The sequence below is a fragment of the Aythya ferina genome (assembly GCF_964211825.1).
Source record: "Aythya ferina genome assembly, chromosome: 13".
NCBI classification, from domain to species: Eukaryota; Metazoa; Chordata; class Aves; order Anseriformes; family Anatidae; genus Aythya; species Aythya ferina.
This window is the reverse complement of record NC_140311.1, coordinates 2,401,530-2,427,139: the sequence shown is the minus strand read 5'-3', so window position 1 is coordinate 2,427,139 and position 25,610 is coordinate 2,401,530. Positions and strand designations below refer to the sequence as shown.

At 39.0% G+C, this 25,610-nt stretch overlaps 1 protein-coding gene across 5 annotated transcripts in view; it reads left to right on the top strand.

Moving 5' to 3' along the window:
* HDX (highly divergent homeobox) overlaps nucleotides 1–23,222 on the top strand; it is a 47,163-nt gene extending 23,941 nt beyond the window's left edge. For 4 of the 5 annotated variants that reach the window (XM_084534677.1, XM_084534674.1, XM_084534676.1 and 1 more), the window contains 6 exons: nucleotides 4,405–4,551; nucleotides 8,706–8,913; nucleotides 11,926–12,005; nucleotides 14,800–14,883; nucleotides 16,983–17,105; nucleotides 18,122–23,222. In XM_084534677.1, coding sequence (XP_084390803.1) covers nucleotides 4,405–4,551; nucleotides 8,706–8,913; nucleotides 11,926–12,005; nucleotides 14,800–14,883; nucleotides 16,983–17,105; nucleotides 18,122–18,247 — 768 coding nt within the window. In that variant the 3' untranslated portion in view covers nucleotides 18,248–23,222. Of the gene's footprint in view, nucleotides 1–4,404; nucleotides 4,552–8,705; nucleotides 8,914–11,841; nucleotides 12,006–14,799; nucleotides 14,884–16,982; nucleotides 17,106–18,121 lie in introns of those variants that run through there. The other variant, XM_084534678.1, reaches the window with a different exon arrangement.
* Nucleotides 23,223–25,610: the final 2,388 nt, after the last annotated feature.

Genomic DNA, 25,610 nt, shown 5'->3' with positions numbered 1-25,610 from the left:
ATGAGAAAGCAGGAATATGTACAGAATGGTTAACTCAGAAATAACTTCCTACTTACAAATAAGATCTTTACAAATGAATTGATAATTCTCTGGGAAAAAAAAAACAACTAGACGATTAGAAGTGTCAGAGTTCAAAGAGCTGAACGCTGGCATCATTGGGAATGGGGAACAAAGCAAAATAATGTCAGAAGTAGAGAAAATCTGGGATTTGGTCACACCTTGTAGGCTGTTTGCGATTCTGATCATCCTGTGCCTCCCAAAATTTAATAGAGCGATCAAACCAGTGATCAAAGTGACAGTGATCAAAGGCATGGAATAGCCACACCGTGAACAGCCAGATGGGCTGCACCTCTTCAGACCTGAAAATAGGTGACTAGGAGGGGGTGGAGGAGCATGATGGAAATCTTTGAAAGTATGAGAAGTGTGGAGAAGAAAATGCAAGACTCATTTATTTCAGTGGAAGAACGGGCATCAAATGAAGCTAGTGTTAGTTTGGCTCAAAAGCAGATCTGTTTAGATTAGCTTAGGTAAAGAATTTGAAAGATACTGCGTGATTTGGCTGCCAGAGAAGAACCTTGAAAGCATGCAAAAAAAAAAAAAAAAAAGAGAGAGAGAATTATGCTGTGAGTTCTCCTGCTGTTTCTCCATGACAGAGCTTCTGAGTGGTAGCAACTAAAATTTGTCATAAGAAGTTTGTTTGCTAGAAATAACTCTGACCTTAGAATACTTCATCACGGAGCATCACAACTGAGCTGTTGGTTTCGTTAATATAATCGCGGTGGAATTTTAATACATCTTTTTGTCTGTAACACCATATGTAACTCAGCTGCAGCATAAATGCAACAGTCACTGCATCTATTTTAAAGCTCCAGTTCTTTCAGTTTGGAATATGCCACATAATCTGAAGATTCTGGGTAGCTTCTGCACGTGTGGCCTCAAACGCTTTCAACTGATGCAAAAAAACTGATCTAAAAGCAGGCTTTAATGACAGACAGGATAAGGGCACTCCGCTGAAATGTAATTATTCCTACCAATTACAGCCACTAGATTTGCACCACAAATGCTGCGTGCACAGTGGGTATTACGAGGGGCTTGGCCAAGGGCCAGGAGTGCCCGTAATAAACTGGGTCATCTCTTCGAAGAATGTTGTCATTACACTTGAGAGGTCAGGGGATAAGCAGGGTTTAACCCTCAGCTTGGCAGAACTGCTGATTCAATTTGCTCGCAAGGATTGCTTTTCATTGGGAGTTGATGGTCTGTTCTCTGCTGGAAGGAGCTTCCCTCGGCTTTCCAAAACGTGGACAACTGAAGTGATAAATGTAACGTGTTCTGCAGACAGTTAACGCTCCCGAGGATAAAGCCGAGCCTCAAATCAGCAAGTAAGGGATCTGAAGAGAGGAAATGAGAATTGCATTCATAATATTTGTTAGAACCAAGTAAAAATAGGAACTGAATTCCTGACTTGTCTTGAGCTATGAAAAGTATTATCCTAAACACAAAGCTTTTCAGTATTATCTTTTGATATTTTCCCCTGTGATAACCGATGCATAACCGTCACTGTTAGGAGATTTGTAGGACTGTGGTTTTTGTTTCCTCAGTTCCTCTGATGATACTGAGCATGCAGAGGTATTAATATTAACTAAACTGATGGAAGTGCCGCTGTATATTTGATGCAGGGACTCTCCCCTTTGTTTTCTTGCAGAAGACCTTGATTGTTTGGAGAGCATAATGTCATGTTTGAGCAGCACAGAGTGCAGGACTCCAAGCACCATCTTTGTCAAGGGCGTAATCGTGTAACTGAATGTAGCTCCTCTAAGAAATTCGTGAAAAGGTGTATGGCGCGGTCACTTAGAGGAGTTAGCCTGGATCTGAGTTGTGGACAACCCAAAGTGTTATTTACATCTGGTGAGCCTAAGGGTCGGGGCTGATCCCAGCAGCACGGGAGAGCAGCGTAAGGACGCTCCTCCTTTACTCTGTACTCTGCGTAACGCAGTGCACGTGTGCTGGGAGCAGCAGTGCAGGCAGGCAGCTACCGGGCTCTGTTTAATATGCAGTAACCTGCTGGCCTCTCACTGACTTGTCGTCGAATCTGAGCCCCCAGATGTCAAGAGTCTTCCTGCTGGGGCACTGGTGACGTTCCAGGTCCAGTGATGGATGCTGCTGTTCGTGGCTGCAGACCGCCGAGCTGTAAGAAGTTGTCACTGCGGCTGTCAGGAGGTAGCTCTCTGAAGGCAGCACTCGGAGCTGTTCAGGGGAGGCTCGATTCCTACCTGCTTGGCTGCTTGTAGAAGGTTATTCAGTGCTGAGCTTGGTGAGCAAAAATGGCACAAATCAGATATGGACTCAAGAGGTGAAAGTTGAAGTGGGATGAGAGATCGTAATTGGAGAATTCACCGAGTTTGCTGGGGTAGACTGAGTCCTGCATCACAGTGAGGCTGTTAGCTTCAGCCCTGAGAGGGAACTGACTCTTCATTATAGCTTTTAACCGTTCCCTACTGCAAATTTTATTTATTTATCTACTTTTGACGAATATCATCTTCTGCTTACTTGAGCTTGTTTTTGTCCTCTCAGTTTGTTTCTGCTGTCTGGACTCTCTCACGCATATGTGCTGTAGGCTTTTGGTTTTGCTTTGTGTTTGTTCTTTCATATCAGTTGACTGAAAAAGCTTGTTCTCCCTTTCCTTCTGTGACCTGTGATCAGTATCAGCGTGATGCATGTGCTGCTGCACGAGTCCTTCAGCACCGAGAAAAGGTGAAGTACCTGATGTGACAGTCTCTGCAAGAGCAGCACAAATATGTATTGTCAGCTTAAACACTAGGGAATATTTCTGAGAGTGAGGTAAAGCAGAAATTCCAAGTTCTCTTTGCATATTACGCGTGGTAGAGCTCATACGACGCTGCTTGAGTGATGCAGCAGTGTTGTCAATGACCTCTCCAGCAGCAGCAACAAATGCTGTTCATTTTTAGAAAAACACTCAGTGTGCTTTAGAAGGTGGAGTTGCCCTGAGCTACCTACCTGTTCAGGGAAGCTGGAGAGGCCAGAGTGACTTGTTTCTCCTTGTAGGTTTAGCACTGCTTTCACATTGCTTCCTGCCTTCCCTTTTCTCAGCGCTCGGCTGCCTCTCCCTGACTGCTCCATGCAGAACAAGGGAGAACTCCCCCAGCCATTTTCAGAATTTGCAGTCTGTTTTGCCAACAGCCATAAAAAGAGATATTGGCGCAGTGATTCGGGATGGAGACTGCTCCTACACTTCTTCACTTCATTGTGTGAAAGTGCAGCCAAGGTTCTGCCACCCCTGGTCCACACCAGTGTATTTAGGAGGCTCAGGTGCTTCTCATGTGCTGAGATGTACAATGCAATTTTTGAAGAATATTGTAAAGATTACCATATCTGGAAACTAACAAAGATTAAAATTGGTAATGTATGTGATCCAGATTATTTTAGTTCTGCAAAGTTTCTTTTTGCTGCACTTTAAGGTTACTTCATTCTAACTTTTAACAGCTTTTCAATGAGCAAACCTAGATTTCAGACCTGAAATCACAATCATTTCTTACAAAGTTCAACCATTGAAATAATGACAAATTTGGCACGAGCAGCAACTACTGATGCGTTTTATGGTTGCATTTGTGTACTCCTAATAGCAGGAAAGATGACAAAGATGGGTTGGTATACAGAAACTGGAAGTATTAATTAAAATTCTGGGCTAACAGCTATTGATAAAGCTTTTAAGTCCTGTTAACAGAATGGTACTCTATTCCCTTAGAAGTGGTAGGAAGAAATAGTATGAAGTCCAGCTTCGTTTCTCACTTCTACTGCTTATTATCAGTAATCTACTAGCACATATTTTGACAAATATACACACGGAGCTAGGGAACTTGCAAATAAACAGTAGAACCAATTTAAACTCTGAAGCTTACCAAATAAACATTAAAGTTTTCCCTTTAGGAACCCAGAATCCTTTGAATTATGCATGTATTGTAGTTTGCAGTAAGATAAAAGAACTTCAGGGGGGGAGGGTGAGAAACTTGAAAAGCCTTAAGGAATAATTTGCATAAATTGGGTGGAGAGAGTAAACAGCACGAGGGGAAACAGTTATTTTCAGTAAGGCCTTATAGAGTGAGATAAAACAAATTAAAAAATCAGGTGGAGTTTGAAACAAAGCTAAAGTGCTTTGGACTTGCTTTAGCACTGGCACTGTCTTTCAGGCAAATCCCAGGGAACTCTACTAGCCTGGATGAGAAACAGCACTTAGGAAAAAACCTTAAGGGAGAGTAAAAAGAGAAGAGCCATGGAGGCAGTGTAACATGTGTTACTGTATGCAAGACCTCTGGAAATTAAATGAACATTTTAAGGACTCCTTTTAAATCTAACAGTATTTTTTTTTTTGTTTTGTTTATCTTACAGTTACAGGACCGCACACAATTTAGTGACCGAGACTTAGCTACCCTAAAGAAATACTGGGATAATGGCATGACCAGCCTGGGCTCAGTCTGCAGAGAGAAAATTGAAGCTGTTGCTGCAGAATTAAATGTTGACTGTGAAATAGTGCGGGTAAGAAATCCAGAGTCTTCCCCTATCTTGTTGCAGAAGCAAAAATAGGACAGATGAAAGCTTTTAAAAATTTCATGAGGAAGCTTGAAATAGATTTCATGTATTACATAATGAATGACCATGTTGGGAAGTGCTCTCTTGTTCTTTTTGCAGTCTATATATAGAAAAAAGCCCTCAGGTAAGAGTCTTATCGATCAGCAGCGGGAGGAGCACTACGAACCATTTGACATTCTCTTTAGATTCAAGTGAGATTTTGAGTAAATGTGATAAATGTTTTTGGGGAGATCCTAGAAGAATTAAAAGCGTTATCATTTATATTGTGATTAAGATTCAAAGAAGCCTCTCTAAAAATATAGAGAAAATATTTTTCCATTAATGCTTATAGGGAAAAATAAACATATATAAAAGAACAAAGGGTTGTTTTAGGATTTACAGGCTTAGTGTAGGTGACCTGCTTTCTGAGAATCACTCCACATCATCTGCTCCAGAGGCGGGGAAGTTTGTTAAAGTGTCAGTTGTTGCCACTGTATTCACAATTACCAGACATCACCGCTCTGAATCTGTGACTGTCTTACTCACTCAGAGCTTCCATTCTTCAGAAAATAGTCTGACTGCCTTTGCAGTTGGTACAAAAATGTCATTAGTCTTCCCTTCCCATCATAATGGTCATGACGACTGTGACTAGTCCTTTCAGCCTTTGTCTTCTTTTTCCACCTCTCCCTTAAAATTTTGACATCAAAGCAGAAGAGGAGATAGGAGCCATTATTTGAGAAAGACAGGATGACAACTATCAAACTACTCCGAAATATAGGAGGAATGTAAGGAAAATGCATGGTAATTTTATTTAATAGAACACAAAACTTTCATACATAAAAGGTCAAATGCTACTCTGAATCACCTACCAAAGCAAAAGATGAGGTAGGAGCCCTTATTTGAAACTCCTCCCTTGTGGCCATCTCTGTTGGATTGATATATCAAACTGGGACCAGAGTTGGTTTCAGTATTGAACACTGATCTGCTTATTTACTTGCTTGTTTTCCTAAGCAAATCTGCATTAAGAAAAAATTAAATTGCATTTTTTGGAGGTTTAGAAGTATTATTTTTTTATCTCTAGAGAACAAAGCTTCTGCAAATTTTTCGAGCTCTTCAGTTTGTTTTTTGAAAGGTGAACCTGTTTCCACTGAAAACATCTCAAAATGGACTCCCGGCTCTATAGTACCTTACTCATAGGACAGGAGAGTTGACACCCTTGCTTAGTTTCCATTACTTCGTTTCCTTAACAACATCCTTACTGGCAAAGTTTTGTGCACATCTTCCAATGCTTTTGTCTTCAGGGCAGATGTACCAGGCTCAGATGAACTCCATAAAACTCTATGCTGTGCACATGATTGAATGAATAAACAAAGAAAAAGATTTATTTTCTTCATAGTAGCTGATTGTTGTTGCCAGTATCTGACCTCCCTCTGCCTGTGGTTCCTCTGTATAACAGCCTGGAAAAGTTAGAGTGAGATTTAGATTGGTCCTGCATCATGCTACGCTTTTTTTTTTGGTTGTTTCAAAGGGCTGAAGTTGTGCTATGGGGAATGTGTGATCTTCAGTGCTTCCTCCTGTCGGTCCTCTAAGGCACTCTGTATCCCAGATGTGGATAGGAAATTTCCGTAACGTGCTGTGGAATCTCTCCTAAATTTGTCTTGGGCTCTATGTAGGCACAACGTATTATGCCTCTTTCTTTATGTGCCAGCCTGGGTTTTCTTCAGGAGGAAACACGAATGTCTGGAGATTAGAGTGCAGTGTGCTTGCTTTCTCGTAGTCAGGACACAGCGGTGATGTATTGCGAGGCCTGAGTGAGCCCTAAAGTCTGTGCTCTATACTCCTTGCTCAGCTAAGAAGAGTTGCACTAAGAGACTCTTCTGGAAAAGCCTCTCCATTTTCAGTAAAGGTACAGGCCTTGTTGCCTTTGGGTGTATTTCACTGTACCTTACATTCTGGGTAGGTAGTGTACAACTAGCAACCGTTTCTCCATTTGTGACATAACAAAATAAAAGTAAAATAGTAATAAATATAAATATATATATATAAACAGATCAAGTATATATATAAGGTATGTATTAGGAACATACTTCTTATACATTTATGTAATTTATATTACACATTTTATATTTATATAACTATGTACAATAGTTTTATATACATATTGAAGCTTGATTCAATTCAATTAAATGCACTTCCCCCCTTTTCCCTTTCAATAGCTTTTTCAATGGAAATTCATTATTTTTGTCCAGATAAACGTTGCTTTTCCAGAAGTACAAATGATTGATCCTTATGACCCTGTGCTTGCTTTAAAGATTGCCAGTACTACACACATATCAGTATTACTGGAAAGGTAAAGTTTGCCACCGTGCATAGTTCCACTGCATTTGATCGCTCACAGATGCACAGGGCATTTGCTGGCTTCTTCTGCTGGGACTCTGCCCTTTCTTCCCCAATTTTTGCTGCTCATCTGTTCAGATGAAGCAGGGGAAGTTGCTGCTGAGTTCATTATGGGCTGCTCTAGGTAGGTTTAGTCAGTTTAATTACATATATTTTACAGATGTTTGAAGTTTTTAAGGAGGTAATATTTTAGGGATATAATGAGAATTAGCTTTTTGTGTACCTATTTTGCATTCATCATTGAGGAAATTTAGAGCTGGGAAAGCAAAAATGATTTATCAAAACCAGTCCTAAACATGTCATTTTTTAGCTAAAGAGATTCAGCTTAATTTTTAATTATTCGGAAATAGCAATTGTGCATGCTTCCTGGAGGTATGTTTGGGTTTTAGTAACCCAGAAGTTCCAGCACTAAGTATTCCTCAAAACCTACTAATGACCACGCAGTAACGGAGCAGACTCTGCACAGCCACAGCTTACAAGGCCAAATCCCCCTGTTGGCAGTCCTGGAGCAGCAGGTGGCCAGGCCCTGGGATGATGTGGAAGGTGCCTGTAGTGCTGTCAGCACTGCTCCGGGCGTCTCACAGACACTGTGGAAGGTGAGGAGAGCCAGATCAAGAAGACTAGAGGTTAAAATAAGCAAAGAAGTTGATTCCTGGCTGTGAGAGGACTTTTGGATGCCAGTGAGGAATTGACTTTGGAGTAAAGTGTCTGGGAACAGGAACCGATAAGTAGAGTTGAAATTGGATGAGATACCAAAAGCCTGAGTAATGCAACAAAAGGAAGGGAGTTAAATGGTAGAGGTACGGACAACTCCTACTGCATCATGTTAACTCTGAGTCTTTAACATTTTTAGCATAATTTTTCGTTAGAATTTATCAGAGAAAGCAAGTCAGATTTATTGATGTAAAATGAACTTCGAGCATCCATACCTATCTGATCATGAATGGGGGTTTCCAAGTTCTCTGGTCCTGGCCCTGTTTCATCTCCCACTGCTGTTATCCCTTACTGCAAGCAAATTTTCTTAAAGACTCATCTTCCAATTAAAGAGAAGTGAAAGATAATACTGCTTTGGGCTTACTTCTGCCAAAGTGGAGTGATGTAGAGCTACCACCTTGGATAATTTCTTCTGTGCTGTAGGAAATCCTAGAATAGATGGACAATTTGGGTCACTGGATGCTTTAGTCCCACCAGAAGCTGCAGAGTGGGAGAGCCTGAATCAAAGATCACATGTTAAATTCATACAGTGATTTAGGTAGGGATGGACCTTACAAGGTCACCTAATCCTACTCTTTATTCAGAGCACGACTGACTTCAGAGTGAGGTCAGGTTTTTCAGGACCTTGTCCAGTAAGACGTTGAGTCCTTGCAAAGTTGGCGATTCCAAAACGGTGGGCAAAGTGTGCCGGTGCTGAACTACCCTCACTGTAAAACTTTTTCTTTTTTCTTAATTCCAATCAGAATTTTCCTTGTGTGACCTGCAGCTGTTGCCTCTCTTCCTCTTGCTCTGCACAACTTTCCCTTTTCCCTTGCCCTGGAGGACTAAAACTGAACGCAGTACTCCGGGAAGCAGCCTCATGAAGGTCAAACGCTGGGGAATAATCACCTCCCTTGGATTGCTGGCTATGCTCTTGGTCTTAGAGTGCAGATGTGCTAATTTCACTTGGTTGTGGGCCTGTTGCTTTTGTTATAGTTTCTGATATCATTCATGTTTATTTCTCTTGCAAGACGTGGATTGGGAATCGAAGACGGAAATACCGTTTAATGGGGATTGAGGTCCCACCCCCTAGAGGAGGTCCTGCTGATTTCTCTGATCAATCTGAATTTGTTTCTAAATCAGCACTTAATCCAGGAGAGGAAACTGCTACTGAAGTGGGGGATGATAATGATAGGAATGATGAAGTATCAATCTGCTTATCTGAAGGAAGCTCACAAGGTATTTGACAATGCAGTTCCTACTGTGCATATATTTTTAATTTTATGCAGTGTGCATGCTTTGGATTCTCTGTTGTACGCATTCAAATATGTCTGCAAGTGTCTAACAGTTGCAAGTTATGTACCTTGGCTATGCTGAGGGTATCGTTTGGTCTCTTCTTTTACTTCTGTGTGAGTTTTGTTGATATTTTTATCTCAAAGCTTGCAGAAACCTTTTTTCATAAGACCTGTGTTTCTGCCAGATTCATCAGAAGTTAATTACCAAGTTCGCAATTTGCTGGAGCAACTGAGAGACGAACAGACAGTACAAACGTGTAGCTCTCACTTCCTTAAGGAGCTGGTTTCTAAGAAAAATGCTCTCTGCTAACTTGCCAGTTCTACTCTGCCAGCTTGAATATCCGTTCGTGTTAGCGTGAGCCACATCAGCAGTTCTTGTCTTAACAAGCACTGATGTGTGTGAACCTGCGAGCTCTGAGGTGACCAGAACTATGTAATTACAGTTCCCATAATAAACTCTTGCTGATGAGATATGCTCAGAAAATACATTGCCTCAAACTTGGTCTTGAACTGAAGGAGCTTCAGACTATGTCAGAGCGTGGCAGAAGGCGTCATTAAGCTGTCTGAGGTGTGTGCATGGGCTCTGACAAGCAAACACAAACCTGCAGAAAAGATCAAAGTCGGTAGCAGGGGACGTTCAGGCAGCCTTAGAACTGCACAGGCAGGGTGCGTGTTTCTTCACAGTAAACTCCATGATCTCGACTGACGAGTGTCTTGAACTTAATTCCCTTTTTACCCCACCGCACAGAACCGCATGACCACGTTGAATAAACCTCTCCCTTCCCCTCCTGTACACTTGTGCTCTGGGCCTAGGGCGGATGAACTGCTGCTCGGCACGTTTCAGTAGCTTCACAAGCTCAACTAATTGCTCCCAGTGCTTCTGATTAGAAGAGATCAATAAAGCCTTTGCTCTCTAAACTGAAAGAAAGTCTGATCGAGCGCATGCTATTTCAGCTTAATACGCCAGACTTGATCTTGTCATTTTGGCTGAACAATTTAAAGGAAAGAACTAGAAAATGGAGAACTGCTGGGAATGAATTCGTGATAGCTTTGTCATATTGCACTGTAAAGAGAATAATATGATAAAGAAATGGGTCAAATGATTGAACGCCAAGTGAGATGCGGAATCTGAGTCCTTGATTTGCCTGAGGTGTAGAAGGAGCTGATGTAGTCAGATCTGTTTGGAAGAAAATGGTAATGGGGAAAGAATCTGAGCATTTTGCAGCTTAAAGTGAAAAATAACGCCAAATTTATCGAAAGACTTTCTTAAAACAGGGCAGAGCTGTAAGACTATGAATAAATAGATGGCTACAAGACGTAAAGAAGTGTAAGAAACTGATAGGATTTCCATAGCATCCAGAAATCCTGCTTTAATTCTACCACAAGAATTGTTTGTTTGCTCCTGCAGCTGAAACCAGTAGGTTTCCCTACTGCAGTTCAGTTTGTTTTGAACTTCCTGGAAAATACTTACAGCAATAATCCTGTATGCTATTCAGCCACAGATGCGTGATTGATTGTGATATAACTTTTGGTCCTAATTAAACAACAAAACAAACAAACAACCCCCCCAACTCTCAAAGAAAGGATATTTTTAGTTGCCTAATTAGAGCAGAAGTGTTGGTGGCATTAGCTTTTAAAGAGTAGTGTGTAAATATTAAAAGAGAAGAAGAAGAACAACAAAAAAAGGCTGTACTCGGAGGCAAAATTAAGCACTAAGATTCTCATAATGCCTTGCCTTTTTTAAAGGTACGTTAATTGAATCCATAGTTTGTGTAAATGAACACAGCTCTGTGGAGGCCATTACAGCTCTGCCGGTTTGTATTAGCTGAGGATGAATTTTTAAAGACTTTAAAGTGCTGTAGGGAGCTGGATTCGATAGCCAGATGGAGTAAGGGGTGAGGCAGGGTGACGGAGCCGCTGGTGCTAGGGCTGCTGCAGCCCCTGCAAGGGTGGCGATGAGGCTGCGTGTGGCTCCTGCTTCACGCTTCTCCCATTTGCCACCACTTGCTTTTGTTTCTAGCAGCAGTTTTGCTCTGAAGTTACAGCAGTGGCAGATCAAATTTAGCTGAAACAACTTCTGGTTGCATTGTTGGTGCCCTCCACGCCGCCTCTCCCTGCTAGCTGGGCCACTGGCCCTATAATGCCAGCTCTGCGGTGCGTTTCCCCTGAGTAGCCTTCCTGTTAATGGTGGCATTTAAGGTTTTTAGCAGAGCACTCTGACTTCTGTGTTTTGGTTTATTTCCCGATTTGCTGTTTCTGTGAACCACTTTCTTCTGGACTGCACATTAAATGTGGAGGAATTGAAGTAAATGTGAGAAACATACTTAATTGTAGGAACAACTGTGCTTCTCTCTCACTTCTGTTGGCCATAGTCAGGGCTGATAGAATCATCTCAGCTTGTGGCTGGGACTGAAGGTTAAGGTTTGCTGTTTTCAAGTGTGAACCTTGCTCTTACATATAAGAAACAAGCTTAGATTTATTAGGACCTAATAGTTTGCCATACAAGAATGAAATAACCTGCATGATGGGTTTTCTGTACAAAAGTAGTCAGTGCCTGCAAGAAGGAGGTGGGATTCTGACATGTACCCTGTAATCACAGGGCATGCTGGATTTTTCATGTATTAATTTATTTTTTTTTAAAGTTCTGGGCACCTCTGATGTGAAACACTTCAACTTTGAATATTCCAATGTGAACCTAAAGCTAAGAACAGTTTGGAAGGTTGCAAGAGAGTAACTGGTACTCTTTCTGTCTTTTCAATCAGAGATTGTCATGACTAGCCTGAAAAACTTATGATAGGATGTCTTGTTTAATGGGATATACAGTATTTTTTTTAGTAGATACTGATAATGGCTTTTTTTTTGTATCTAGCAGATGTGACATATTTAGTGGTAAAGACTACTAATGTTTCTTAAGCATTAAATTGAATGAAATCTGAAAAATTATTTATTTCTGCAGAAGAGGCAAATGAAGGTCTTCAAAATGAAGAAATTCATCACAAAGAAGATGATCAGAATCCAGTATCTACTGATAATGTGGTACGCATACCTTTCCTTTTCCACTAATTTTGAGGTTGCTGTCCAACACCAGTGTTTTTCAGTAGGTGAAAACTTCATTTGGGTGTGCTGAGAATCCTTCCTTATTGCTTGTGTGCTAAAAGAAATTGTACTTAAAGTACTAGAAGAGAATTTTGCACATTCAGTAGAAATTGAATACTACAGATGTTTCTGTATTATAACAGACTGGTGTTCTTTTTCTGGAGTGCAAAGCACAATGCTTGAGTAGTGTTCTGTAAGTATATAGTATAGTAAAACAGTAAGAATGAAATAAAAATAAAAATTGAAAATGTTTTTCTGTAGCTTTGAGAAAGTCAGATATTGCTATTGCTTCCTCTCTATACCTAACCTTGCATCTGTGAGATAAACCAGGGTGCTATGTACTCTTTGTTCCCATAATCTTGATAGGGCATTATTTAGATGATTGTTGTTTTCTCACTTGCATTCACCTTAATTCAAACACAGTTGTTCTTGCTGTTTTTAATTGACTGCAGTGAGACTAGGAAGGAAAGACAGAGGGAGGAGTCATGGCAAATAATGCAATATGTCCCTTTGTTTAGCCTGCCTTCTCTCAAATTAGAAGAAAGGAGAGGAGGAAGAGGAGAGAAGACCCCAAGTGGTAGGGTATTTTTTATCTTAAAAAGTTATCTAGAGAATGAACAGGGGATGGTTCCAGTTCCCAGTAACACTCTTATTGCAGTCAGAGGCAACACTAGCTCAGAAAGTGACTAAAACATTTGTTTTACTTTAATCACACAAAACCTGAAATGGGGAAATGAACAGGAGATTCTCTTTCCTTTCTCCTTCCTCCATATGTGCACATATATATATATATAGGATGTATATATACGTGTAAAGGAGAATGTTTAATTTTCTGTTACTATAAGATCATCTTTTGGATAAACCGAAAAGCCACAGCTGTATTTTCTGTAGCTTACCTGAATAGAAGCAGCAGCCTTTTTCCTTTCTGTTTACCTTAGCAGCCTGCTGTGACCTTAGATATAATCACTCAGGCTGCTGCGTTTGCCATGGAGATGCAGAACGTAAAATGACAAAGGTAAAGGTTTGCAAAGGTGATGTCCAAGAGATTCAGTTCTCCAGTCTACCTAAACTCCAGCATTACATAATCTGTCACAATAAGAGGGGCAAAAAAGATGACTACTTTTTTCATACTCTATTTTGAAAACACAGTAATTTTTTTTAAATGTTTGCTATTGAAATTGGAATTGCTAAGAGATTTCTTATTTGAAATTCTAATCCATTCTTTCCCCTGCTATCTTAAAGTGTATAATTATAAGATAGTGTGACTGTTTGGCATTTATTTAGGAACTTTTTCTTCAGGCTGAGTCTAAAACCAAAAATATTGAAATCACAGTGTTACTCAGTGCATGATACAGCAGCAGATCTTTGTGACATTAAGCCTTTGAAATGCTGTCACTTCTGCTGGGTTGTCAGACGCTGAGGGACAGAAAAAGTGTTTTTCCCTCATTTCCTTCAACACATGCTGGTGAGCTTGGTGGGATCTGCTAGTGAGAGCGATAACCTCTCTTTATGGATTTCTGACAGGCGATGAGAAGGAAATTTCCAGTGACAGGTCTGTAGGTAGATGGAAGAAACACATCTGTGCTGTAGTGATGAGATCTCTAAAATAATACCTCAAGAACTAATGATCAGAGGGTATTGTGTCAGTGTGGGCCCTCACCCACATTGTATTATGCAGCATACTAAATAATGTAATAAACTTACTTTAACCTATTACATGCAGTCTCTATTATAAGCATACAGCTACCAAAACAGTGAACAATAGTGAAAACAACAAAACAGCCAAATCCCCTCTTCTTACACTGCCACTGCTTCCCCTCTGATCCAGTGAAATTTGTAGTTTTATCTGAGCAGTGATCCTTCCGAGCTCTTGCTTAGAAATGCCACTCTCTTGCTGCTATTTAATTCAAAATTGTTCCATCTGTTTGAGATCTAATTTAGATATGAATAAAAATGAAAATCTTACAGGTGCACTAAAAACATATAATTGTTCTGTTTACTCCTATGGAGATAACTTTTTAATTTTCTCACACAAGAAGTCTTTCTTTTGGGGAGAAAAAGCGTGATGCGTAGAAGTGAGTGAATGTCTTAAAACTTCAGATACAGTTATGTTGCATTTCTATATTTTAAATAACATAAAGTTGGCCTTTAACATTTGAGTTTAGATATCTTTAGAAAACCCAACATAAAACTATCACAAGAATTGTTGTGAATTAAGGGAAAATGTCCACGTTTATGCATTTGGAACTGTCTTCTGTATCAATGCCTTACACTTTTCAGGGCGTTTGACTTGCCTGTGACCAAAGTAGGCCAAAAGGGCACCTCTTCTATTTCCTTGGCAAGAAGCAGGTCAGCTAGGCCTTGCCTGTCACTTGCTGTAATGTCTCTTTTGCTTCAGAGGAATAATCTTTGATAGTTTTTGCTCTCTAGGAAGTCTTCAACAAACGGCTTATGGAATAAAACACAGGCCATAGTGAGCCGGTATGCGATTTAATGCCAAAAGCGTGGTGGCACGTAGCGCCTCCTCTGCACACAGCTCTCAGCACAGTTTCAGCTCGGATTCTTCTTGTGGCTGAGGTGCATGATTGCCACCTAATGGGTGCTTCACAATCCAGAACTGTTCATGAGCAAACGGGTCCTCTTCCCCTCGTCCTGTCCCGTCAGTTCGAGATGCAGCTTGCTTGCCTGATTTATACGTTGCATATTTGGAATGAACCCTCTACTTCTGTTTCAGAAAATAGAAATTATAGATGATGAAGAAAGCGATATGATAAGTAATTCTGAAGTGGATCAAATGAGTTCTCTTCTGGATTATAAGGTGAGTAATTTGGGCTGCGAGATGTTAAGCAGGCTAGGCCTTCACAGGAGGTGCTGACAGGTCTGCGAGGAATTCTGCAGAGGTTTGTAAGAGCCTGCAGCTCCCCTGTCAGGAAGCCATGGCACCACACATCATCCCCACAATCATGTCTCCTTGTCCCATTTACAGGGAGCTTACCCTAATTTTAGTGCAGAGGGAGGCAGGAAAAATTCTGCTTGTGCAGAACAGCTCTGCTACCAGAGCTGTACCATCTGCAGCTCCTGCCACGTGTCCCAAAACAAAGCAGCAATTTCCTTAGCGTCTAAAACAAAACTTCATCTTCCTGTGCCAGAATTGTTCTTTGGAGTGCTATGGCATGATTTTAAATGCAGCATGTTGCTGCCAGCTCTGGAAAGGGACATAACAGCTGGAATCCTCTAATAAAATGGAGGGAACAGAGAAATCAGTCATCCTAACAATGTAGTGTGGGACGTGTCTGTAAGCGGTAGTTGTGGGTTGGAGGAAAATCAGTTGGATACCTGACAGCTGCTGTCTTCTGCCAAATGGTAAAGGTTGTGTGTGTGTGCTACTGCTCTCAGACGAGTCGCCACAGTTCTGTACTGTGTAGTGAGTGGATTTTTATGCATCTAGCTAAATTTTTCCATTAGGTACAGGTATGCTCTACTAATGATAATTGGTTACCAAGATAATGAATAGATCATCTGTTCAGAACAAAAATTACTCCCTCAAGCATGATTTTCCTGGTAAGGGCAATGCAGAATGAATATGGATAGGGAATGACCTTTTCATAATGTCACCTGTCACCAGGCTGAAAGGCTTGTTGTGACAGCATGCCCTACAGAATCCTGCTTGTTGTTTTGGTGTTTGACATTGGTGATTAGTCTTTGTGGCGACGTGTTTCGCGCATAAATCCGAATCCCATCTTTGGCTGGCCAAAATCTATTGCTACTTGTTTCTGTCTAGAAAATAGGAAAGTTTCTATCTAAAAAGAAGACATTAAGCTGATTTCCTTTTGAAAGCCTTAAAATCATAGCCCAAATATTTATCCCTTACTCTCAGAGCTGTTATGACCTGAAACAGTATGGTGAGCAATGATTTGATTGATGACACCTGAATTTTCAGTACGAAATACAACAAACAATAACTACATTTGAAGGCTTGTTACATGCTTCCCATTCATCACCTACTTTCACCTTTTCTCACCACCTAAAGTTGAACTACAGCCAGTCTAGCAAATGGCAGCAGGACTATCAGAGCATCGTTCTGTATTATGACAAAAATACTTTAATAAAAGCAAAATGCTAACTCTTGTAAGTTGAGTATTAGAATCTGTTTATGTAACTATTTACTGCCATCAAAACCAGCCATCAAGGAACATTTTATATGCAGCACTGCCAACCTAATTAGTCATGTGGCTGCCTAATAAAGGACTGCTTTTTTTTTCCCTACTTCCTTTCCATATTGAAAGGGAGAAAATTAATTTTAGCTTTACTCTGATCAACAGATAGATTTAGCATTTGAATCTTACATACCAATCAGTTGATAAGTTTGAAGGAAAAGAGACACTTGTAACAAACTGAAGTACGTATCAAATGTGAATTTTTAATCAAGATGTTTGTTATTTCGGTATAAAAGAAGTGATTTGCATGTACAGTGACGTTATTTATATGAAGGTTGGGAAAAATGTCTTTTCATCCACACTATATAGAGATTACTAATATTACCCCATTTTTGTACATATGTTGCTATTCATTCTGTAACCTGAGAGTTCCTGGGGAGGTTGGTAAGCTGCTGCTTCATGATACAAAATTGGGCTGCATTAGAAAATGCTAGTGATGAATGCAGTAATTCTGAAATGCCTTGGCTGCTTGTAATGTGATTTGCCATCACACATCTCTTTTGGAGGGTAGTGAGAAGGGAAATGGCATGTGCCATTTTGTCACTTAGTACTGATTTTTGCAGGAATCATAACATGCAGTTTTACCTATTTCCACTAAAAATAATTCAATACAAATATGTTTAGGTGTCATTAAAATGATGCAGTACTTATTTATTCAGTGTTTATTATTTCCAGAACTTTATGTAATTTTCCCCCACAGAATGAAGAAGTCAGATTCATTGAAAATGAGCTGGAGAATCACAAACAGAAGTATTTTGAATTACAGACATTTACTCGGAGTTTGATACTTGCTATTAAATCAGATGATAAAGAACAGCAGCAGGTGAGTCTTAAAGTAGATTTTAATAATAGGAGGTATTTGTCATTTTGTGTTCCGTCATTTCCTTGGTTTTATTCCTCCATGCCCAGAGGCTCCAATTACCATTAGGGCAGCATTGTGCTGAACATCTTGTAGACAAAGAAAAGTTGAACATATAAAAGAAACATCTCACAATCTACACAAACAATGACATGGGGAAAGTATTACTTTTACAAAGGGACAACCAGTGCAACAGCATACACTGAGCAAATTTGATTCATCTGTTGGGAAATGGATCTAGGAAAAAAAAAGCCAGACTTCTTCAGTTTTACTGCACTGTGTTTCATACATAGCACTTCTTGTTATATTTGGTTGGATCATGTCCTGTATGACTAATGTTCACTTTTCTTTTTTCCTTTTTTTTAAAGGGATTTTGTTGTCTTTTTTTTTCTCTTCATCTCTACAGTCTGCAATTTTTCAGGTGTAAAAATAGTAACTATAAGTGACAAGAAAGAAACTTAGAATACCTCCAAAATAAATTTGTCTTCTAGTTGTTTTTATAATTCTTTCATAAACCAATGTGAACTGAATATAAAGAAAAGTGAACTTGAAGTCTTTTGAGATAAATAATGTAACAGTAAAGATCTTGTACACACCATTTCTATCCCTTGTGTGCTCACAGTATAGCATGATTGTAGATACATTAAGGCTTTTGCATGTCCAAAATATCTGAATAAAATAAATGAATATAAATCATGTGGTTTTGTCCAGTTTGGGGGAAAAATATTTTGACTTGTTTCGAGAACAACTGAAGTAACTTACGGGATTGTTGTTCTAAGACGCTCATCTTGGACAATGTTCTTTTTTTCAACATCTGTCAGTACTGACCTTGCGGGGGGTTGTTTGTTTGTTTTTAACCCATCCAATATGAACGCTGACCAAAAAGCTCAACGTTTTTTTCGCTATATGTTTGAAAGATACTTAATTGCTGATATAAAACAGATACCTAATACTGCATTGTAATATTTCTTAAATTGTAGGCACTGCTCTCAGACTTACCTCCTGAATTAGAAGAAATGGATTTCAATCACACGTCCCCAGAGCCTGATGATACCTCATTCAGCTTGTCGTCTTTATCGGAGAAAAATGCCTCAGACAGTTTGTGATTATTTTTTTCAATTATTTTTAACTGACAAAAAGAAACCCCGTGTAACATGTAGGTTTCAAGAGAACAGCATTTTGCTATCCACTGTTCTTCAGTCCAAACCAGAAAGCCCAAGGTGAAGTAGACCTGCCTGAAGGATGCCTGTAGTACGTAATGGCTGCAGTTTGCAGTGTCAAGAAATTTCAAGTGTTGTTTGTGCTAAACGAAAGAACCGTGTGAGGAAATGTTTCACTTTTAGCAGTTTGGCCTTGATTAGGATAACTTCTGACTTTCCAGAATAACACTTGCTCTGTAGCAAAGTCCTTTTGAGCAGGGATCCAAGAATGGAAAACAACTATCCTACTATACAGACAGCTAATTTTTCAGAGTTGCTCACCAGTCCCAGTTTTATATTTTTCTCCATTTTTACTCAGGTAGGCGGACTAAAAATTGGGAATCCAAATAAAATAATGTTTTTTTTTTTTTTTGAGTTGTGCTTGAACCCTTTGAAAATCTGAAATTAAACTAAAGTGTTCTTCATTACATGACTTCAGATTATTGAATCTTCTATTTTCTGACCAAAATAGCTGAAAACACTTTGAAAGCCTAACTGAATAATTTGAATTATCATCAATAAATTATTAATGTACAGAAGCAGTCCATACGTGTTGTAACAAATTAGATTGTGGGAAACCTGAGAGCTGTGGAATGTGACTTTCTGATATTGCCACAATAGCAATGGGTTTAGATATGTTTACACTACTGCTTGGGGTTTATGAATGTACTTACAGATTTTCTTTGTCCAGGTCTGAATGGTAATGTTCATTGTTTTTAATATCGTTTAATTATTTTTCAACAAACTTTACTCAGTTTTTCAAGAGAGTGTCTTAAATCCACAGCTGTCATTGTGTCCTGAAAGGCATTTAAGTATTTGGAACTGAGCATTGCAGATCTTCATGTGACCTGTTTTAGAAGTGTCCCTGTCTGATGAATTTTTTGGCAAGTGCCATGTTACCGTTGCCATTTCTAAAATGTGAGCTTGATTGCAGGCAGTGACTGAAATGAATTCTTCCTTTCCCAGCTGTCATCCACATTGAATCCCTTCACTCATCTGCAAGTGGATGTGCAGACACATTCAGATAAACTTAGCAGGGCATGTAGGTGCATGCTCCTATTATTAATGCTCTATAATTTCTAATCTGAATATTCCTCAGCAAGCATTTTTGAAACATACCTTACATCAAGTAATAATTTAGTCTGATGAAACCCTATTCATGCAGTACAGTAAGTAATCCCATTAATTTCAGTGGTAGGTCCTAGGTGTAGCTCAGAAAATTCAAGAGTGTTGGCTGGGTGGGAGTGGGGACAAAAACAGTTTTTTTATTTAATACTGGGATCAACTCACCGGCTTCATTTTGTTTTCAGTCTGATCCTGGTCCTCCCTAATTACTTTGGCAGATTTTCTCTTCTTAGTATCTGTAGTGAGCTCTGGTTTTTTTCTTTTCTTTTGTTCTGTTTCCATGTTGTCCTTGGACATGGGGAGTTTGTACTGTTAAATGCCAGTTGCATAAAGGATAGTAGCAGTTTTAAAAGGTTTTTAGAGGAAAAAAAAAAAACAGAAAAGGTTTCACAGTTCTGATTACTATACAATTCAGTTAGTATTTGGTCCTCAAAAGACCTCTTGCCATCTATTATACAGAGTAACCCCAAAAAAGGATGCTGTTGGGCCTGTACTTGAGTTGAGATAATAAAACTCAAAGTAGTAGCCCATGAGGGAGAGAAGGCACTCTGCGTAAGCAGTGTGTAAGGGGCACGTTGTTCACCCTCTCACTACCTGAGCTGAAATATCCCATCCTGGCTGGCAGAAACATCCTCATATCCTTGCTCGAAGGAGGAACCATATTTTACATCCCTGCTGAAATGACCACCAATCTAAAATTAATTAAGGTTCGTGAGCAAAGACCACAATGCTACCCTTCAAATGTGAGATAGAGCTCAACTGTGATTCTGCTCACTGTGGAAAAAATCTTTTACAAAGGGTTTTTTTATACTGAGTTAACAATGCTCTCTATTACTGTTCTCTTGAGATAGGAAATTTGTGCCACTGACAATAAAGCCTCTTGTTTCCTGTGAGCTTTGCTGAAATAATGAAAAAATAGTACTGAGATCTGCCACTATTTGGACTCTGTTTTCCTGCTGCTTTTGCTTAAATTCCCATGACAAAGGGCAGGAAACTCTTACTGAGAGTTCTCGATTTTGTGGTCAGTTAAGTTATCCACCTTTATACAAGAAAATTTTCCTTGCTAATAACTGGTATTTGCCCTGTCTTGCTTTTATTTGATGTGCCAAATAAACTGAAGGAATTAATTCTGAATGAACTACTGTCAGATTCAAGCAATTACACAAGCCCCTTTTCTCAAGGGAGTGGGAATCGTCTTTAGGATGTGCTGCTAAAGTACAAGCTGCAGTCACCACCCGTGTCATCCCTTTGGACAAGTTGTTCTTTGGTCCTTTTTTTCTGTAGGGTGACGAGACAAAACACAGTGAAGTAGTCACAAACATGTGGCAATATACAGGCTGTTCAGGAGGAAGAGGTATGAATTATGTTCCTGTGTAACGAAATACTGGACAAGATCATACTGCACAGCTGTTCTGTGCTCCTTTTCCAATCTCAGTATGTATTTCCTGTCATAGGTAAAACAAAAAGCTTACTGCTATATTACCCTTGCTGGTTATTTAAAATGTTGCAGCAACAACAGCTTTGCAGTTCAGTGGCTGAAAAGCAAGACGCTCGCTTCTGAGGCTAACACAGAGCTCAGCGATCCTTCAGGGTTACGGAAAGCACATCCCGGAGTACTGCAGATCAGACTAGTGCCATGCATGCTTTATGGCTTTGTGATTTGGGGTTTTTTTTGGTTTGTTTGTGTCCCTGACAGACTTAATGTGCCCCTCAAATTTGCAGATTACGTCCAGATCCTGGTAACTTGTATCAGTTCAGCTGGACCTTAGAACAGGATGATGGAATTTGGCAATTGTTGCCATGCATATTCCTGTCCAGTTTTGTCGTAGCAGTTGTGCTGAGAAGCATCAGGTTCTGCTGTGGAGTCATCAGGTTATTCATTTCCACTCTGAGAGTTCTTCAGGTGATGGAAAATGATAGTGAGAGCTCTCTGGGCCCATGACATATTTAGGATTTTGGTTTGTTTTTATTTGCTCGTAGGATGAGCACAAAAGCACACACTAAGTGCTGGTTCAGCATTAGCACAGACTTCCCATGACAGAGAAAGCTAATGTTGCGTTGTGTCGTGATGAAAGAAGTCCCCCTTGCTGTTTCCCTGCTTTGGATCTGTAAGTTGAATCACTGCTGCAGCCGCAGTGCTGTGTGTTGATGTTTTCGTTGTCTTGCTGCTAAGACTCTCGTTTGTCCATGGAAGATGACTTGGCAGGCGTTGTTTATTCCTAATGCATCTGTTGGAATACGAATGGCCAACCTTTCTGAAGAAACCAAAGTGGGAAAAGGTAGTTCAGAACAGACTCGTGACAACAGAACCAGGGCGCTCTCCTTTCTTAAGGAGCAGTGCACTTCTTTGCTAGCAAGTTACTTATTCCTAAGAAAGCTGCTTCCTGAAGCTATGCCTCTTTTCATTTCCCTGCAGATGTTGCTTCTGTCAAGTGTATAGGTCTAACAGGAGTAATAGTAAATATTCTAATAGGTTAATTTTGGCAGATTTAAAAGTACGTGAACAGATGTACCATACAAGTGTCAATTTTCTTGAGTACTTGGCTCTTGAAGCAGCACTGCACTTTAATCTTTCCAAGTATTTCTTTTTCGCTAAGGCAATAAAAAGTCTGAAAACGACAAGCAGATCATGGGCTTTGCAGTCCTCTGAGTTTCTCATTTTCTAAATTTGGGAAGCAGTTTGTCAGGTCTATGAACCAAACGGGGACAGTAATATGTACAGTTGTGGTTATAGAGCTGAAATGATAGGACAAATCAATCATATCATGCACACCTTTATTGTGGAAATTCCTGCTTAAAATTCATCAGCTATCCGATTCGGGGTCTCTATTGCACTACCGTATTAGTAACATTAAAAAGAAGATAATGCACAGCACTAACTTTTCCATAGGTACTATAGTCGTAGCTGACTGTTGGTCTCAGGATACTGATAGAATAAGATAAGAAAATAATATGCATAAATGGAATAGCACACAGAATATCTGAAACGTGAAGAATTAGTAATTTGTAATATTGCAACCAAAAGTGTAATTTACTACCTCCAGTCCTGCTCCCCAGATCCTTCAGGTCAGCCCGTGAATTACAAGGCTGCTTTCCGTGTTGGAGGAGCTAGCAGCTGCCTAGCTCTCAACTTGCATTTCAGGACTCTGCCTTTTCTGCCCCAAAATAATCATAACACTTTAAGTTATCGGTTGTGAGGTGCCTGGCCAAAGTTAGAGGGTGGTAAGAAAGCTCCAGCTAGTTATTAGAGAAAACAGGAGCTGGTGTACAGCGTTTGATTTATCTGACCAATTAATATGTTAGTACATTGGCCAAATGTGGAAAGCTATGAGCAAAAAATAAGAAAAAAAGGTACTACAAAATGCTTTCTGCGGCAGAATAGGGTTTTTACTCTTGACTAAAGAGTATTTGTCTCTCTAAGATAGTGACTGACATTTTGGTCAGAAGACAACACAGAGCAGAGGCAGAAACTTGGGCTCGTGGTGGTTGTTTGTTATTGTTTTTAGACAAATAAGCAATCCTCTTCAATAAATGATGCTTAAGAATGTTTCTGTAAGGAAAATGGTTTCAGGTCAGTGCTTGGGTTCTGGTGAACATTTTACTGTATGACGGAACTAAGTAAACCTTTTCAAACTCTGTATTGCATTTTACACACACTACCTCTGAAACATAACACCACCTTTAAAACCACACAGAAAATGTGAATTAAAAAAAAGTTTTTATAGGCAATAAATTATTTCCAACACACATTCTTCAATTTTGTGCTTGTTTTTTAGTTGTGTGATATGTCCTTTTTTTTTTTTTTTGTAATTTTAGTATATTTTATGTACTTGTCTTAAACAGTCTATGGACAGGGAAGTAATAAAAATGTGATACTGGGGAAAAAAAGATTAGCATATGTTAACAGTAGTAAATATTTATATAAAAGTTCAAGGATGATACAGTCAATTTTTGTAGCTGTACAATTTTTGGTATAGCTGTTGTAAGAAATGGATATTATACTTAGAAATACTCTGGTACTAAATGATTGTCGTAATGTTTCTTAATACGTCGTAGATTAATTTATCAGAGAGATCAGTCAAATAACACATCTCAGCAATGTAATGAGAAGGAATAAGATTTTACATTTTCTGAGATAAAATATTTCATAAGAATGTTCTCTTCTTTTAGTGCCAGCTATTATATTTTATTTTTTTTTTTCATACCAACATGTGTAAAGGTCTTGTAGAAACTATTTTGATTTGCTTGTAAGCAAGTGTTAAGTTAAAATGAGTCAGTAGCAAGCTAAGGCTTATATGTAAATGTAGATCATGTTTTGTAACAAAGTCCCTATAATTTTCCCTATCCCATCTATCTCTACAAAATACATGGGGGGTGGTGGACAGAACAAACAAGCCTCTTCAAGCTGTGGCTTTGGGGAGGGAATGAGACAAGGAAGCATTTCAGCTGAATGGCAGCAATGAAGGTCTTGGGGATTTTATTAAAATATATATATAAAAGAATAGAAAAATTTCAACACCTTGGATAATATGAGCTTCTACTTTATCTCTGATTTTGTGAAGTACAGTTTATAGAGTCAGACTCCACTAAATCATGCTGGGGAAAATGTTGCTCTCTAATGGGAAGTAATTTCTATAATTTTTAGAATTACTGAGAGTGTATATGAATATAGGTGTGCATAATTATAATGTGCACAGATAGAATGAACATGATCGACCTATTAGCACCTACAAAGATACTTAAAATACTAATGTAATTCATCTAAAATATACTTGATTTGCTCTCATTTTTGTAAGTTTTACTATATTGATTACATACTTCTGAAAAGTTAAAAAGGGGTAAAATACATCCATACAAATATTGATTAGAGTTCAGCTCCGCAAAACCGGTAACTTTAGGCTTGGAAATGCATTAAAATGCCCCTAATAATGGTATTTCTAAGTGCTTTTGGCATATAAACAAACTGCTGTATTTATGAAGAGGTAATGAATCTTCTGCTATGATAGGTTCTGTTTTAATTTCCCTAAAGGTATTAGTTTGACGTCTTCTCAGAGTTTAAATGTTATCCTGTATCATGGATGTTTTCATCAGCTTACAAAGCATAACATAACTGACCAGCTTAAAACTAGTACGATTTCCTTCTGGGCCAATCTGTCAAGCCTTGTAACCTGAGTGTATTAATGACTCTCTGTGAAAGATCAGTATTTATATTGCGTTTTTATTATTTGTATCAGTATGTGTAGCAAAGAAACTACTATAAATCCTAAACTGAAGTACCTCCACTATAGTCCAGGACAGATGATCTTGGCTTATTTGAGAGATGGATGCCTAGTGAAATATTCCATTCATTTATATATATTTTTTGTTCTGTATATATAAGGGTATTTATAATTCTGTATTAACAGAGTCATCATAAGAAATGCTTATTTCCTTCTTTAGAAGCCTGCTCAGCTATTTTTATATAAAATGTTGGTCTTTGCCTTATTTTTTTTATTTTTTTTATTTTTTTTTTATTTTTTTTTTGTGAAAAGTTGTGCCATAGATATTTAAACTTATCCACAGCTGGTTTACAGAATTTGCTTTGACTTATTTTTATAATTTTTTTCCTAAAATTATTCTAAATTGTTTTATGTTTTATCCTCCAAGTGTGTGTCAAGATGCATTTTTCCTTTTTTTTTTTTTTTTTTGGTAAAGTTTTGGTAGATATCTTCATATGCATGCTTTGATAGAACAAGCTTTTTCTCTGTAGCTTATTGTTTATAGTTTAGCAAAACCTTTCACTGAAAAAAAAAAAAATGAAGTAATGCTTGTACAAATGTATCTAGGATGGCCCAAATGGTCAGAGCAAAGGGCTATTTAGCATTGGTAAATTTGTCTACTAGACTCAAGGATATTTTTCTACGTCTGTCAAGTTTGGGACTATGGAGAAATGAAATAAAGGTTAACTAACTCCTTTTCCTACACGAAGTTCTCAGTTTCTATATTTCCTATTGTCTTGTAAAAACTCACATGTATAAAAGTGGACACTGCGTTCGTGGAACCTCATTCCTTACTCAGTCCGGATATCCGTGTGTAGGTCTGCGTTGTGAAGATGAAGAGGGATGGATGTGGTAGGGCCTGGAAAGGTACAGCCCTTCCCGTGGGT